This window comes from Phoca vitulina, unplaced genomic scaffold, assembly GCF_004348235.1.
Source record: "Phoca vitulina isolate PV1807 unplaced genomic scaffold, GSC_HSeal_1.0 scaffold5, whole genome shotgun sequence".
Lineage (NCBI taxonomy): Eukaryota > Metazoa > Chordata > Mammalia > Carnivora > Phocidae > Phoca > Phoca vitulina.
In genome coordinates this window covers 14665120-14682775 of record NW_022589708.1, presented here as the reverse complement: position 1 = coordinate 14682775, position 17656 = coordinate 14665120, and the positions used below count along the sequence as shown (strand labels likewise).

The 17656-nt window shown below is 37.1% G+C and overlaps 1 protein-coding gene across 5 annotated transcripts in view; it reads right to left on the bottom strand.

Annotated features, from left to right (window-relative positions):
* The window catches only part of UGGT2 (UDP-glucose glycoprotein glucosyltransferase 2), a 176900-nt gene that overhangs the window by 22546 nt on the left and 136698 nt on the right, over positions 1–17656 (bottom strand). For 4 of the 5 annotated variants that reach the window (XM_032402739.1, XM_032402742.1, XM_032402741.1 and 1 more), the window contains 7 exons: positions 16390–16573; positions 13215–13373; positions 12776–12861; positions 10999–11083; positions 5262–5347; positions 3328–3426; positions 1463–1547 (listed from right to left, as the gene is read on the bottom strand). In XM_032402739.1, coding sequence (XP_032258630.1) covers positions 1463–1547; positions 3328–3426; positions 5262–5347; positions 10999–11083; positions 12776–12861; positions 13215–13373; positions 16390–16573 — 784 coding nt within the window. Of the gene's footprint in view, positions 1–1462; positions 1548–3327; positions 3427–5261; positions 5348–9393; positions 10625–10998; positions 11084–12775; positions 12862–13214; positions 13374–16389; positions 16574–17656 lie in introns of those variants that run through there. The other variant, XM_032402743.1, reaches the window with a different exon arrangement.

Genomic DNA, 17656 nt, shown 5'->3' with positions numbered 1-17656 from the left:
ACATAGGGTTAAGCACCTGGGCTTTGAGGGCGGGATGCTTGGGATCAGATCTCAGCTATGTTCCTAATTAGCTGTTTGATCTCAGGCCTGGGCTTTAAAGGACAAATCTTGTTCAAAGAAAGGTTGGGCCCTTTGCCCTGCACTCCTGGGAGGTAAACTCTATCCTTGCCCTGTCCTGCCTTGGGCCACACCAAATAGTCTATGCTAACAATGCGGCTTACAGCTGGGACTCTGAGCCACAAGGTATCAGCTCAACCTCTGGGGGGCTGTAGGCGAAGGTCAGCCACGTGGCAGTCAGGTGGGTCTATGTGGCCAACCCCCAGTAAAAAGTCTGGACACGAAAGTCTGAGTGAGCTTCCCTAACTGGCAACCCTCCACGTATATTGTTACATTTACTGGGAGAAATAAGCTCTGTCTGCCAACTCCACTGGGACAGGACAGCTGGAAGCTCTTGGTCCAGTCTCCCCTGAACCCTGCCCTATGCATATGCATCTCTTTGCCTTGCTCATTTTAATCTGTATTGTTTTGCTGTAATAAACTGTAACTGGGAGTATAATGGCTATCTTAGTTCTGTGAGTCCTTCTAGTTAGTCTCTGAACCTAAGGGTGGGCTTGGATACCTCCCAGCTGTATTGGCCGGTTATGTAATTTCTGAGTCTCGGTTTTCTGGGAATAGAACTTTATGAAGAGCAACTAAATAATGTAGGTAAAGCACTTAGCAATGTGCTGGCAATAGGAATAAAAACATGGCTGGCTAGTCTTATTTCTGCTTTTACCACTGGTTTTGGATTAGAAAAAGAAAACTCCTTTGAACTGCTACTGAATGAGACCCTAACTTACATGAAATTTGATGAATCTGTCATGAGAATAGGGAGACACACGGTACCCCTTGTGGCAGGAGTGTGAGGCTGAGTAAAGGGTAACAGTGGTTGACCATCTGAAAACTTCCCAAGATAAAATGCCTCATTTTAAATGTAGTACCCAAACCACCACCACAGCAATCACCGTGCTGCACGAAGATAAAAGATCCTTTTTATTCTCAGGATTATCAAACTATTTCCTATGGTACAGTGTTCATATTCTCCAGATACTACTGTTCCAGCCTATCTTTGTAAAATTATGACAGAACCTAATTCTTTTTATTGACAATCTGTGCATATCTTTCATTGCCAAATTTTATTATTTAATTATATTCATTTCATATCATGAAATAGCACTAATCTTTCTGATTTTGAGCTTAGTTTAAAATAAACCATCTCTTTCTGTCCTTTTAAACACTTCTTTAAATAAAAACAGCATAGAATTTTTCTTTAGATAAAAGAAGAGTGAATATCGAAGTTTTAAAAATTGATTAAAAATAGTAATTTAAAAAGACTCATTCTGAAATTATGTGAACTTACAATGATAAAAGAATTTACTATTCAAACATTGAACCATTCTATAATAAAGATTAATGTACTTACTTTAAATGTTGGTGAGAGATAATTTTTTAGAAACCAGAATTTCACGGGTGTTTTGGTGTTACGTAAAACAGAAAGCATCATAATTCTGTATAAAGGAACGTTAAACCCAGTGAGTTAACATTAATAGGAGTTCACCCTGCTTTTTCTAAGGCTTTTAATTATTTTATATATATATATATATATATATATATATATATATAATTACTTAAAGATATTAAGCTTTCACTATGAATTATGGAGAAATAGACTGAAGAACCTTCACAAATTATGGTTCCTCATCAAGTATGTAATGTGTAAGGATATATACATACAAACATACACACACATACCATGCAGAATAAACGGATTGCTTTTCATTTTTTCCAATTGACTCTGAAATAGTCTTGTTTAGTTGAACTACACTCCAATCTCCATTCTTATTTACTATGTCATTAATATCAGGTGTACAAAACTCCAAGAGCTGAATAACCTGTATTAGTAAATTCACTGGACAGGTCACTTGTCTTGCTATGCTAGATCTCTGACTAGAGAAGATACAGATGTATCTAAATTTCCATGTTAAAATATCAACACATATTCAAGTATTTTTGAGGGATTCTCTGATATCCTTCTATATACAAAGTTAAAAAAATAGCCCTTTGTAGTTTGGAATTAAGCTTTCCTCCTCTTATCCCACTCATATTTTCTATAAAATAAGGAATTTCCTCACCAGAAAAGGGAAATTTACTATATATACTTTTCCTCACATATTACATTATTATAACATATGTTCATTTCCTAGCCATACAGAACAGCAGCATTCCAAATCAATCAAACTCATGAAATGTCACTGTATTTTTTTTTAATTTTTTTTTTTTTTTTTAATTCATGAGAGTCAGAGAGAGAGAGAGGCAGAGGAAGAGGGAGAAGCAGGCTCCCCGCCTAGCAGGGAGCCCGATGCAGGATTCGATCCCAGGACCCCGGGATCATGACCTGAGCCGAAGGCAGACGCTTAACCATCTGAGCCACCCACGCACCCGTATTTCATTTTATTTTTAAAAAAGATTTTATTTATTTGAGAGAGAGAGAGATAGCGAGAGAGAGCATAAGTGGGGAGGAGAGGGAGAAGCAGGCTCCCCATGAGTAGGGAGCCTGAAATGGGGCTCAATCATGACCTGAGCTGAAGGCAGACGCTGAACCAACTGAGCCACCCAGGTGCCCCTCACTGTATTTTAAAAATATACTGCTTGGTGTACTGGGGTAGCTCAGTCGGTTAAGCATCCAGCTCTTGATTACAGTGCAGGTCATGATTTTGGGATCATGGGATCAAGCCCCGCATTGGGCTCCATGCCCAGCCTGGAGCCTGCTTGAGATTCTCTCTTTTCCTCTCACTCTACCCCTCCCCCTGCTCGCGCTAAGTGAATAACATCTTTAAAAATATATATCTATATATACTGCTCTTATAATTTTAGGTAATCTCAGGGTCACGAGATCAAGCCCCACATCTGGCTCCATGCTCAGTGGGGAGTCTGCTTGAGATTCTCTCCCTCTGCTCCTCCCCCGACTTGCTCATGCACGCTCACTCTCTCGCTCTCTCTCTCAAATAATCTTTAAAAAAGAAAGAAAAAAGCAAGGTGCAGAACAACATAAATTTTGTTACTACTTAAGTAAAAGAAGTTAAAAATGAAGAAAATATAGTTGCTTATTTACATGTATCTTTGGCAAGATATGAAAATAATAATACTGGTTTCCTGTTGGAAGGAGACTGGGTAATAAGAAAACAGGTGGACTTTTTCACTGTACATTCTTTTATTCTTCTGAACTTTTGAAATTCCTTTTGAACCATGTATTACTTTTCAAAGCATTAGATAAAAATATATACCTACCTTAAAAAGCGTTCATATAAATGGCCAGAAGCAACTGAAAATATGTTTAGAACATCTGCTTCCTTTTTGTCTTTTTCTTTATGCAAACTTCTTGTGAAACTTGGAATAAGAAAGTAGTGATTGACAGTTTCTTAATATGGATTTACAAACTGTACATACCTAAATACTAAATTTAATATGCAATAAAATTAGGTAAGCCTCTCAAAATAAGCCCCATCTCATATACAAAAGTGACTGAATCTTTTATTTGGGGTATTCATAATGTAAAATTGTTTTTCTTCCTAGGTAAAAATTTTATTCAATTAAAATTTTCATTTTTATATGCACAGATATTTAGAATGACTAAAATTTGGAACAAAATAAACTTATAATCACTACAGATATATTTTGCCAAATAGGAATTGTATGACAGCATTTTTCAAATCTTTTCTTATTGTAATTTCCCAGATAAGAAAAACACAGTTGATACTCTGAGCTGATTAAACTTAGGATAAAAAAGTGAAAGCATTATATTATACACAATACTCATGTGACCGGAGGGATTACCGTCCCAAATGCACACCTTCTCCTTTTCTAACACAGCAGTATCTGCTTCTGCTACCTTCGGTAGACTTAGTGGCTGGGCTATTGTTTGATGGTCATCTGTATTCATTCTTGTCTCCACCCTCTGGTTTTAATGGAAGCTAATGGACAAATACCCTTTAAAATGCCCACATTCTGCTTCATTATCCTCTCAAACATACCTACTCTCCAAATGATCTCAAAATGAGGGGGCTTGAGCCCTTCTCAATCAGTAACAGTTCAATGCACATAAAGGAATAGGAACACCATTCTTATCAAACAAGAAGTCAACTACAGAAAGAGGCCTAAACTGGGCACAATCCTAAATGATGGGAGTGCTTCTGATTGGCAAAATAAAATCTGCCTAGGTTGTTGAATCTATTTGGCCTAAAGTAAGAATCTATTTATTTCTTATCCTTGATAAAAATGATCACTGGTTCTCCATCATCAGTCACGTGAAGCTTAGATCTCTGAAACGGACTTTCAAAGTTCTCTACCATGTGGATCTACAGCACACAGCTTTTGTTTTTGCTCACCTAACATCCTTTATATGTCTAGTAACAATAACCTAGTATTTGGAGGGGGGCATTCCTCCTCCACTTTCATTCTGTGAGGTCTAGTGGGACAGGCCCTCTCACTGGCTCTGGAGGTAGGCATACGACCCAAGCACGGTCAGAATTACAGTGACCCCCATTTGGGACAAATGGCTAACAAGTGGACCAATGAGTCAGCCTGGGACTTTATGGAAAGAACCAATCTCTTCCCACTGGAGATGGCAAACTTTTTCTTCTAAAACTTTATCTGAAAATGAAGGAGGCACAGAGAATAGAACTAAGACATGGAGGAAGAATTTCTAGACCACATCACCTGAATGCCCAAAGCCAGCTCTACTCCTGGACTCTCCACATGCGAGCCAATATAGTCCTGTTTTGATTAACTAATATAGGCCCCAACCTAATTTATAGATTCCCTATTATATTCAATGTCCCAGTGTCTCAGCTAAGCTGGGCTACTTTCTGTTCCTATGAACATACTCAATCTTTTTGACTTCATACCTTCGCTCCATCTCCAACTTCTGAGATCCTCTCTCTCCTTCAGAGCACATCTTAACCACACACTTCTCTACGGAATCTTTCTGGAGGTTCCTCCTCACTAGAAACAGCCTTTTGCTCCCAGGGTTCACAGAGCACCTTACTCTAGCTGTCTTACAGTTCTAGTTTCCTATCCTGTTTTAGTAACATTTATGTACCGATCTCATCCCACAAGAGGAGAGGATCTGTGCTTTACTTAGATGTTTACAATCTGCAGGCCTGCCACATACTAGATTCCTGATGGATCTATTGTTATAGGTTAAAACATTCACTAGTAATTACCTTTTAATGGAATCCCATATTCCTTTTTTCTTTTCTTCTTTATCAGTAAGGATATCCTCCTTAATTTTGTCTGGCTTTTTTTGCACCTAGATAGCATGGTAAAGGAAAGTCTTAGAACTGTGCAGCTTTAAATATTATGCCACGTGGTTAGAAAGTGAAACACAGGGCAAGGTAACCCCTGTAAATCTAAGACAGGTGCAATGACAGAGCCAGGGAAGTACGTAAGAGACACAATCTGGTTTCAATCATCAGGTCAACCTCTTGCTGGTAGTTCTTTTGGTGGTTACCTCCATACTGCTAAATAATGTGCTTATACTTATAATTACTGATTTATCAACTTCAGACGTTATCTACTAGCGTATCTAGAACCACAAGGTTTAGACCTTTTTCATTCTCTGTGATGACAGAGGAGTAGCTCACTTATATCACTCTTCCTCTCTGGAAGTTTTGGCAGTAATATCATTATCATTAGTTCTACTGAGTGTCTTTGTAGCTTCAAATACATAAATATATATTTTTTTTGCTCCAACAACTTCAAGTTTCTCTTGTATACTCTGTAAGATAAGGATACTAATAATATTTCTACCTTTTCCCTCCACCTCCTGCCTTACATTAGCTCAACTTTTACTTTAGCATTGTAAATACAGATAATATCTACATTTACTTTGGTAAAACCTAATTATAACTTCAGCACTTTGCTATGTTTATTCTACAACTTGAAAGTCAGTAGACAGTGCTTATTGTGACAATGTAAATATTATTCACTGAAGAGTCTGCAAGGCCACCAGCACCTTGGATTACCTCTGTGTAGTGACAGTAACATGACCACTGTGCCTCTCACGAGAGACTCTCGATATTTCAAATGGATTCTGCTTTCTCACATTCCTCCAATAGACAAACACTTTTCCTTAGAATTTTATTGCATTTATTTTTTCTTGTGGTGAGATAAATTTCTTCTTTACCATACATCTAATATTTTCCAGTTTATTATTCATGGTCATTGTATGGAATTCCTGTCTTCTTGAAGATATTTTTCTTGGAGCTCAACAATTAACTGCCTATTTCTTTCAAGGCTTTCTTTGTGTTGGTTTTCAGATTAATTTCAGTTTCTCAAAATACCTATCTTCCTCTTTCTTGGTCTTCATCCTCATTGTGCTCGCAAACACCTTCAAGAAGGGGTGTGAAAAATAATTTTTCTAAATCTTCACTCTTCAGAAAATAATTTTGTCTTTGTGTTTAAGAATTTGGCTTAAGAATCCTAGCTTCAAAATAATTCTCAGAACACTAAAGGCTTTGTTTTGCTGTCTTGTAACATCCATCTTGAAAATGAAAAGTCCAATGCTAGTGCTGGTGTCATTCTATGGCTGTGACCTGCTTTTCCTCCTTGATAGTTATTAGGATCTCATGGGGGCCATTTTTTACTCATGCTAATCTGTGGACCCTTTTGACTGAATATTTTTCTCTTATCTGTGAAATATCTTCCCTCCTCCATATTCTGTTCTTTCAATGTGGGAATTCCTATTCATGGGCTGCTGGGGTTGATGGGCTGATCCTTAACGTTGTCTTTTCTGCTCCTTCTTTTCTATGTAATTGTGAGAGATGGACAGTGAGGAGATAAAACTGTGTTATTAAAATCAACTGAAAGACCTAGGTGGTTGGGCTGCAGAAGGTCTGACTCAGGTAGGGCATGATTATTACCCTCAAAGATTTGGTGGCTATGGTCAAAGAGTTCAAACTGCTCTGTCCTACAGACCAACAAGGCAAATTAGAGCCAATACACGGAGTGAAAAAATTCAGCTCAAGAGAACTTAAGCAGCTTTTCAATGGTCAAAATAGCTCAAAGATGGATATGTTCTTTCCTGCCCCCAGCCCGGCAGAAATGGTGTTTGAGACTCTCCTGTTTACAGGACTAGGATAAAACTATCTGGAATACTGTTCCTACAGGGCTTGGACCTTAGTATCTTAAGTAGTTGGTCTGGATTTCGTGGGGTTTTTCATCTGAAATGGCCAGAAAGAAATGTATTCAAGGAGAGACTATGTTACTATTGAGAAAGAAAATCAAGGTCAATACAGGAGAAAGAGAATCAAGATAAATGTGAAGCAACATGTGTAACTGATCACAGGATAAAGGTGATTAGGAACAGGTTATGATGTGGGATGCAAGGTAAAATTTGGTGATACAGTAGTTTAGAATCCGGGCAATATGTAAGGTGTGAGCTTTGGTGGCCTATTGTTATTGGATCTTAGAAATTACAACCACATAGTATTTCTTAGTTATACGTGGAAATTAATTTCTACTTTACTGCATTGTAGATAGAGAATGTACTCTGTACGATTTCATTCTTCTGAAATTTACTGAAACTTGCTTTTCAACTAAATGTAAAGCTAATTTTTATCAACATTTCCTGTGTATTTGAAAGACTGCTCATTTGGTGATACTGGGTGTTGTGTTCTATATGTGTCTAGGTCAGAATTTCTAATCTGTTCACATCTTCTCTATCTCTTGATTTTTTGGTCAGCTTGTTATATCAAGTACTGAGAGACGGGTATTAAAAATATCCCAGGAGCGCCTGGGTGGCTCAGTCAGTTAAATGTCTGACTCTTGATTTTAGCTCAGGTCATGATCTCAGAGATTGAGCCCTGCATCAGGCTCCACGCTCAGTGGGGAGTCTGCTTGAGATTCTCTCCCTCTGCCCCTCCCCCCACCGTTGCATGTGTGCTCCCTCTCAATTAAAAAAATTTTTAAAAATATCCCAGCATGATAGAAAATTTTAAATTTCTCTTTGTAATTCTATTTCTGCCTCATGTAAAATGACCTTCTTTATCTTTAGTAATGTTGTCTTGTCTAATTTAATCTCTGGTATTAGTATAGCTATGCAAATTTTCTTTAGCTTAGTATTGGCCTAGAATACTTTTGCCACTCTTGAGTTTTATTTTCATCTTCACCCTAAAGTTGTATTCTTACGTATTAGGTGTTCTTTCTGCAAACAACATATAGTTGTAATTAAAACAAAAACTAAAACAAAAACCCAATATGACAATCTTTGTCTTTTAATTAGAACATTTAGTCCATTTACATTTAATGTAATTGAGTTAAATTCTAACTTACTATTTTGCTTCCTTTATATCCCATATATTCTTTCTTTTTTCTTATTCCATTTATATTAATTTATTTTATCCCATTTTTCCTCTTTATGGTATTATGCTTTCTTTCTATTCTTTTAGTGGTTATCTTAGAAATTAAATTCATATTTGTCATAAAGTCTGAAAGTAATCATTATCTTTGCTCCAGTCAGTATAAGAATGTTGTATGTATTTGAAAAAAACCCTATTTATCTTATAGCTTAAATGCTATTATGTTTTTTAATTCTGTATATTTTTAAAATCCTCCCAAGACTTACTATTGTTTTATATATTCACTGTTCATAAATTATCCACATATTTACCATTTTCTCTCTTCATTCTTTTAAAACTCAAACATTCCATCTGAGATAATTTTTCTTCTGCCTGAAGTACTTTTAGAACTTCGTTTAGGGTAAGTGTGTTGGTGATAAATTCAGTTTTTTTCATTTGTCTGAAAATACCTTGTTTTATGTTTCCTCTTGAAAGATATCTTTTCAGGGTAAATTATTCTAAGTTGGCATTCCTTTTTTCATTCAGCGCTTTTAAATATCATTCCAGTATCTTCTGGCTTTCATTCTTACTGCTGAGAAATCAATGATCAGACTATCTATAGCTCTTTGAAGGTAATTTTTCCTTTTTTCTCTGATTACTCTCAAGATTTTTTCCTTTGGTTTTCTGCAGTTTTATCAGAGTATAGGTGTAAATTTTCTTTTAATTATCTTGCTTGGGAATCATTGGACTTCTTGAACATGTAAATTGGTATCTTTCATCAATTCATGAAAATTCTCAGCCATTATTGCTTCAAGTATTAAATGTATCTTTTTTTTTTTTTTTTAGAAGATTTTATTTATTTATTTAACAGAGAGAGACACAGCGAGAGAGGGAACACAAGCAGGGGGAGTGGGAGAGGGAGAAACAGGCTTCCCGCAGAGCAGGGAGCCTGATGCGGGGCTTGATCCCAGGACCCTGGGATCATGACCTGAGCTGAAGGAAGACGCTTAATGACTGAGCCACCCAGGCGCCCCCTTTTTTTTTTTTTTATAATGTGAGTATAGTTGACACACCATGTTACATGTACCTCACTCTCTTTCACCTTTGTCTGGAACTCCACTTAAAATGATTTTAATTATTCAATACTCACAAAGCACTTTACAAACTGAACTATCTTATCCTTATAACAGACATGTAAGGTAGGTTCCATTATTAATCACAATTTATAAATGAGGAAAATGAGACAGATAGAGGCTAAGCAATCTGTCCAAGGTCACACAGCTAGAGAGTGGTGGAGCCAGGTTCAGTGCAATCCTGGAATCTTTAATTTCTCACTCTATTCTCTATGCCTTTTATGCTCTCTGCTGCATTATCCTCTTTTTTAATGTCCCTGTTGCATTAGGAATACTTTTTCTAGTCTATCTTCCAATTCACTAATTCTCTCCTTAGCCATGTAAAAGTCATCCATCGAATTCTTAATTTGGGTTATTGTATCTCTCAGTTTCAGAAGTTCTACTTTAAAAAATATCAGATATGCATTTTTTATAGTTTTCTGTTCCCTGCAATTGTTTTCAAGCTTGTCTTTTATTTCTTTAAATATTGTAAGCACAGTTGTTTCAGAGTGTCAATAATTCTAATATAGAGAGTGTTTATATGTTTGCTTTCTGTTGTTTCTGCTGGTTTTCTCTATGTATTTGGATACAGTAATCTTATTCCAGAGACGTATAGGAATTTGGCCCTATACAACCTCATCAATCTGGAACTAATATAGTGCAAATTCAAGGCTCAGAGTTTCCTGGACTACTTGCATGGAACAAATTTGGGTTAAAAGACTGTGTGGAATAATTTACTAGGGTTCATCCTTACCCTGAAGCTACAGCCAGCTTATTGCTGAAAGGGTCTTCTAACAGATTACCCACTTTATATGGGTCCAGGGATTTACTTTCTGTCCCCATCACCCTGCAAATTAAATCAAAATGATAGTTCAGGTGTACCAGGATGGACAAATGTTCTCAGGACAAGAGAAGATTCTGTGCTTGCTTACTTCATTAGGCTCTTATTTTCCCTTTAATTTTGTTTTTGTAGTTCCTTGTTATCCTTATTATTTTATTATTGTCAGCTCTTCATTGCTTTTAAGATGTTTCAAAAACACCCAACATTTTTATTAGTTTTAAGTAGGTGAGTGGTAAGTTGGTCCAAAGAAATAAATCTGCCATCATTAAGAACTCCTCTTCTCTCTCACTCTCTTCCTATTTTGGGGGGGTGGGGTGGGGGGTAAAGGAAAGAAACATCACTTTTTCTTTTCAAGGCTAACTTTTCAACCTGTGTTCCTGAGCTCATCTCTAGAGCCTAATTTGTAACGCTATCTGGTTGGCTATGGATACAGTAGATATAACAGACACATCCTAACTTAGAAAACATTGTTCCTTTTCTTTTATCTTCAAGCTCTCTGCCTTCCCTTCATGAACTTAATCCTCTTTTTCCTTTCATGCCAGAATTCCAATATAACATTTTAGGTAGTAAAATTGCAAAATTAGTTGTAAAATAATATTAATCAATTAAGGGCAAAAAAGATAATTCTTAATACTAGGAACAAAACAGCAAGAGCTTCTGCCTCACACACTTGTACTTCCAGTATTTTGCTCTTGAAGCTGTTTATCACAACAATGACATCTCCCTGGTCTGGTTGAGAGTCAGTTCCTTCATGCCTAAAAGCAGAAAAACATGTAAATGTCCATAATCAGCTCCAGAAAAGACATGTAATTATGATGGTATAAATAACAGAATAAATTCATTTTGCAATAAGCATAAGCGTAAGATCACTGTGTATATATATTTGCTGTTTCTACAGTCAATTAAGATATACTATAATACACTACAATTTTCAAAATTATCCAATTTTAACTTAATACAAATTAAAATTGTACAAAAGTTACTCACTAAATTCAATATTGCCTAATCACTGAGCAAGCTCAAATTATTGCTTATCTTTGCTACTATATACCAAGATTATCACAAAAGTCAAATCTATGATATGTCTTTGATATATTACAATGATAATTAAAATATGAAATGTTTTTGAGACTTTAAAATAAGTTGTTATATATCATAATCTAAGGAATTCTATACCGTCCAACAACTTTTCAATATTCAGCAGCCATTTTCAAATACCAAAATTTGAAGTGTATTGTTAAACCTGTAAGACTGAAAATGTGTCTATGATGGCCACCTGCATCACTTGAATCATTTCTATTTTATATTATAACATATTTCATTGTCTAATTTTCAAAACTGCTTAATCAAATATGACAGCTCTGACCAATAATTTTTGATACCATTCTATGTATAGAAAAATACATAAAATACTGTTAAAAACATTTACAAGAAAGTTGAATTTTGTCCAAGAGGGAATGCAATCAGAGGTCAAATTAGTAGATACTTTGAGTTCAGTCAGATTCACAACATAGCTGAATACTTTCCTAAAAGGAAATTCTGAGGGGTATAGGACTATGCTGACTAACACATGCCTTTGACCCCCCCTTTCATCCAACTCCCCAGCTGAAGTGGTTAAACCAAAGTAGAAGGCACACCCACACCCACCAGTTACCACTAGGAAATAAAAAGGGCTCCAACTTATGTACTAGTAATGTCAAATTTCTTAAATTTTTCAAGAGCTTCCAGTCGTAAATGTTGCTCAAGGGCATCAGCAACTTCAGCCATTGAATCCACTGTCCAGCGAGAGCAGGACAGACCCCGGTCACACACACTGTAGCTAGACCCACACAAGATCTAAAGCAAACTCCTTCCATCCAACCAGATGGTAGAGGTAGTAGTGATGAACACTCTTACTCTATTTCAGGCATCATTTCAAGCACTTTAGAGATGTTGACTCATTTGATCCATATAATCATCCTTTGAGGAGGGTACAATTATTATCCTAGATCCAAACAGCCCAGGTAGCCTGGATCTTCCCAACTGCACTGTTTGATCTTTCTAAGTAAAGCTAAGCAACTAAAACTCATTGCATACATGAGTACAGTCAGCAGCTTAAATGAAGGGAACAAGCTAAGCAAGCAAGCAGAAGACATGGACTTCACTTAGAAAGAATTAATGCAGAAAAAAGGGGGAGAATTCAAATAATTTATATACTCAATGAGATTTCAAAGAAGATTGTATCTCAGTAAAAGCCATTTACCTCAAAATGAAAGGATTCACTACATCTCAGGAAGGATTATATTTTTTATAAAAGGACACACACCTATTTTTCTGGGAATTCTAAATATAAAAATCATTTAAATTTTTGTAGAGGAAAAATAAATCACCCTGCCTCTCATTTCTTATCCAAAAGACTAAAAACTTAATTTACGCATAAAAACTTTAAAGTGGTTTATATAACTCACCCAACTATTTGATAAATATCTTCAGATTTTCCTTCACGTAATTTCAGTATCCAAGCACCTGGGTTTGCTTTTAATTGAAAATATCCCTTTTAGGATGAGAAAAATACGATGATAGCTATAGGACTAAAAATATCCAATTGTTCAAAAACGATTATACATGAATGACTCAAGAGAGTGTTACCTAACTGGAGTGAATAAAATCTATAAATGAATTCCAAAAGGGAGATTTTGCAATACCCTGAATAACACATCATGAAAGTATGATTCCCTTCATTTTTGTTTTATTTAATTACCTTATTTAAGGATTCAATTTTGTTTTCTGGGAGCTGTTCAGCAATAGCAGGACAAAATCGATTTCATCTTATTATTAGGGAAACTTAAGAGGATTTCACCGAAATGTGTAATTAAATACAATTGATTAAGTATGTATAATACTTACGAGATTGGCCATCACTATTGTATCAACCACAACAGGTTTATTTTTTGTGCCCAGTGTAAACTGCAGGCCCCGAGGAGGCTGTTCTGTCATTGTATCAAAGCAACTACCTTCAAGTAGTAGATATTCTAGTTCATATTCTGCTGTAACAGTTCTCTCAATCTGTGGGAAAATAGGTCATTGTTTTGGTATTAGTAACTCTCATCATACAAATTTTGTAATAAATAAATGTAATTATTTTAATATTAGCCAATGTATTGTGGGGGCAACATCAAGTCTTTTATATGAATGACTTAATAGTTGAATCAATTTCTTAAAGACCAAAACTCAGGATGAGTTTTTTTTTTCCTTTCCCATGACGTCAGCTCTACTCCAGCCTCATGATATATGCACCACTATCACAAGCAGGAAAGAGGTCATAAAGTTGTAGTATCTGAAGATCTCTTCAAGGGAGAGTGAGATGGGAAACTCCTCAAAGAATCTGCTTCATTGGTTGTTGCCCTAGAGCTCCTTCAGATCTGGCAAAAAAGCCAACCTATCATCATCCATCACCTTTCTTGTAATTTAAAAAAATTAATGTTTGCGCTCAAAATAATATATGCTCATCAAAAAACAATTAGCAAATAAAAAAATGTGGAAAAGAAGAAAAACAGAAATCACCTACAGACTGAACATTCCTATACATAACACACTGATTTTTCTCTTTTCCATACATTTTTTTTCTAAGAATGTATAACCTGCTTTTTCATTAAGTATAGTTTTCTATGAACATGTCCCTGTCTCTACAAACATCCTTTTAAATGGCTGGGCATTCCAGTTGTTTCCAGCTTTTCCTCTATTGCAAATGTCCTAATATTTTAGGGATAACACTTTTTCTCCACTTCATATGAAAAACATAAGCAAACACAAGAATAAATCCAATGGTAAGTGATTTTTACATAGTTTGGTAATTTTGTTGAACAGATAAGACAGTGATGTTATCTGTATCTTATTTCATTATAAGGTTTTGACACTTTTCAAATGTGTTTAGGCTATAAAGTATTTGAAAATATTCTATATTGTAGAGCTGTTTTTCTTTGTAATTACCACAGAAATAATTATAACCCTTGTGTATGTAGCATTTCTCTTTTAAGTCCAATTCTTAAGAACAAGAAATAAGTACCTTCTTTGACAACAGTGCTTGTTTCAACTTTAGCTGGGTTCTGAATCAGCTGTTGAACTCTTACTAGCCTAGTAATGAGGTTCATATACTTCACTGACTCATGTCCCCAGTGCTCACAGCACTGTGCGCATGCGTGGGTGGAAACATTCACACGAGACAGTCTCAGAATGTGAGAATATTACAAGTTAGAAAAAAGTTGTAGAGCTCATCTAGTTCAACTCCTTCATTTTACAGACAAGGGAACTATACCCCACAGTGGTCATGAAGCTTATATACTTTTCCTTATAAATTAGATATCAGGGCAGAGCCCAAATACGTTCCATCAGGTTGTGACTAATAAAACCTTTATTTTATTTTAATGTGAAACTTTCTCTCGTCCCTATAGGACTGTATAACAGACATCAATTCTGTGGATTTACTCAAACCACAACACCAAATAGCCCAATTTGTTTTTCAAAGAGTTCTTTCTAGTGAATATTTTAAGTTTATTGTTGTTTCATAAAGGTAATTTAAGTTAAATTCATTCCTATTATCAAGGTTTATTTTTAGCAAGGATGGGAATTTGTGATCTTTTGTGATGTTTACATCTCCTTTATATATTTAATTATCTGTTCTAAATATTAACTGTTGACATGAGACATGAATTTAATAGCTTTCAAGTAGAACTTTGGGTGCCTATTAATATCTCTAACAGAAGTGTTTATTGTATTGTTCTGTGGCTAAATAGTAAAGAAGTTAGCTTCTTCCTTTAAAAGAAGTGGAAGTTTAATTATAAAGATTATCATTTGGGTTTATTAACAATTATCTATGGTGCTAAAATAGGAGTTTTTTATTTTTTAAAGATTTTATTTATTTATTTGACAGAGAGAGACACAGCGAAAGAGGGAACACAAGCAGGGGGAGTGGGAGAGGGAGAAGCAGGCTTCCCACTGAGCAGGGAGCCCGATGCGGGGCTCGATCCCAGGACCCCGGGATCATGACCTGAGCCGAAGGCAGTCTCCTAACGAACCCAGCCACCCAGGCGGCCCTAAAATGGGAGTTCTTTAACAATTACATTGGCCACGGGTGTCTAAACTACAGCTGACCCCTGGACAGCACGGGCCCACTTCCACGCAGGTTTTTTTGACACAGGACAGTCCTGTAAATGTATTTTCTCTTCTTTGTAAGAATTTTCATTATGTCTTCTTTTCTTCAGCTTACTTTAAGAATTTAAAAAATTAAGTATTTATTAAGAGTACAATATATAATACATATAACATAAAAAAAGGTATTGATTGACTGCTTATGTTATCAGTAAGACTTCTTGTCAACAGTAGGCTATCATTGGTTAATTTTTTTGGCTGGGGGGTCAAAAGTTATATGTGGATTTTCGACTGTTCGACTGTTAGGGGGGTGGTGGGAGGGGTGGGGATGGAGAGGGGTGGGGTGGAGGGTGGTGGGTGGAGATGCAGGGGGTGGGGTAGAGGGGGGCTGGGGCAGAGTGGGGCTGGGGATGGAGAGAAGTGGGGTAGAGGGCAGGCAGGGAGAGCAGGGGTTGGGAAGCAGAGCACCCAGCCTGCAGCTCTGAGTGGGCACTGTTCCCTGCCTTCTACCTTTTCGGGCTGCTTTCTCTGGCCATGAGTTGTGGGGCAAAACAAGAGCTTGAGATGAAACTGCTCCTTTCAGAGTTAAAAACAAAACCTCAAGGGCAAAACAGGTATTTCACGGTGTCGTTCTAAGTTGCTGTGCATCCATCTCTGTATTCTCTACATTGTTCATCCTAGAGGAGCGCCTGTGAACCAGGGAGCTGAAACCACAAAGCAGGTGAGAGCATCTAGGAATGTGGGAAACTTGGGAAGCTGAATTTGGAAGTTAGAGCAGCTCAAAAATCAAAGGCAAGACTGGATCAGGACCTAGAACCGTAAGGAAGACAACCCTGCGAGCAGCCACAGCATGATCACGCTCTTGCTGCAATTACAGGCGCCCTGTAATTTGCCCTTTTCCTCTTTCCTGACAGGACTTTCCAGGAGCACTTACATCCTTGAGGTAAATATTATCAAGGTCACAGTTGCTGTGCACTGTTTCAACCAACCAGCCTTCAGGAGTAATCATGTTGAGGGTTAGAAGGGGCGCTTCAGGGATATCCAAGAATGTTGCCACGGGTCCAGTAATGCCATTAGCCACTAACACCAGCTCTGGTTCCAGAACAAAACGATAAAAGCTGTCAAAAGAACATAAATAAAAATACATACTGTGACCAAAATTGAGGTTTCTTCTGTAAACATGAGCAAAAAGTCTCATGTTAAAAAAACCAAAACACACTATACTGCAGAAGAGTTAATGCTTATAAACAGTAGACAATCATCTACTATAAGATTATATATATTATATATCCTTGTTAATTATTCCTTAATGAACACGATTAGAATGCCTTTAACATATACTGACTTATGTCTGTTCTGCTAGTTTATGATCTGTATTTGCTCACTGATCCTTCTTCAGATTTGACCATGGTCCATTTTTCAGCCATTTTATTGGATCCTAGCACCACTAATCATATGAAGAGAAATGATAACCACAAAGCAATTAAATGCAAGCAAATTAAAATTCTGGTAAAAGTTCAGTTAAAAACAGGACTGAGTTGAAAACAGCTGCTTATTAACAGAGCTTTAGTGTATTTTGGCCTTATCCCCCAATGAAGAATTAGCTTTATTACTATAAAGAATCGTGACTTTCACTATTTGGAGACAGCAGTCAAGGTGTCAGCTGCGCTGTAGTCAGCTCCAGCCCCTCCCCAGGGGAGGGGACCCACGTTGAAGCCAGTGCAATGCCCCCCTAGGGCCGCTGGAAAAAGGACTGCAGCTGGTTACGGCGGCTGTCTGCAGTGTGCCCTCGGGTCCTCGCCACAAGGGCCCCTCCAGCTCGCTCGGTCAGAGAAGCACGCAAGAGCAAGAGATGGAGAATGCCAGCAAGACACCAGTCACAGCCTTTTGTAACCTAGTTGCCGGAGAGACCTTCCATTACTTTCACCTCGTGCTTTCCATGAGAAGCAAATCACCAGCTGCAGCCCAAGCTCAAGGAGAAGCTACAGAGCGGATGAATCCCAGGAGACCACGATCCCCGGCAGCCATGTCCAAAGCTGCCTACTGCAGGCAGGCAGAGTGAAAGGGAAGAGGCGTAAGAGGAGACATGGGAGAGAAGGGAGCCATGAAGAAAATGAACAAAACAAATACTCGGTACCGTCCAATGCAGCGGAAATGTCAGAGTAAGAAGTATTCCAAGGATGCTGCCAACAGCAACATGT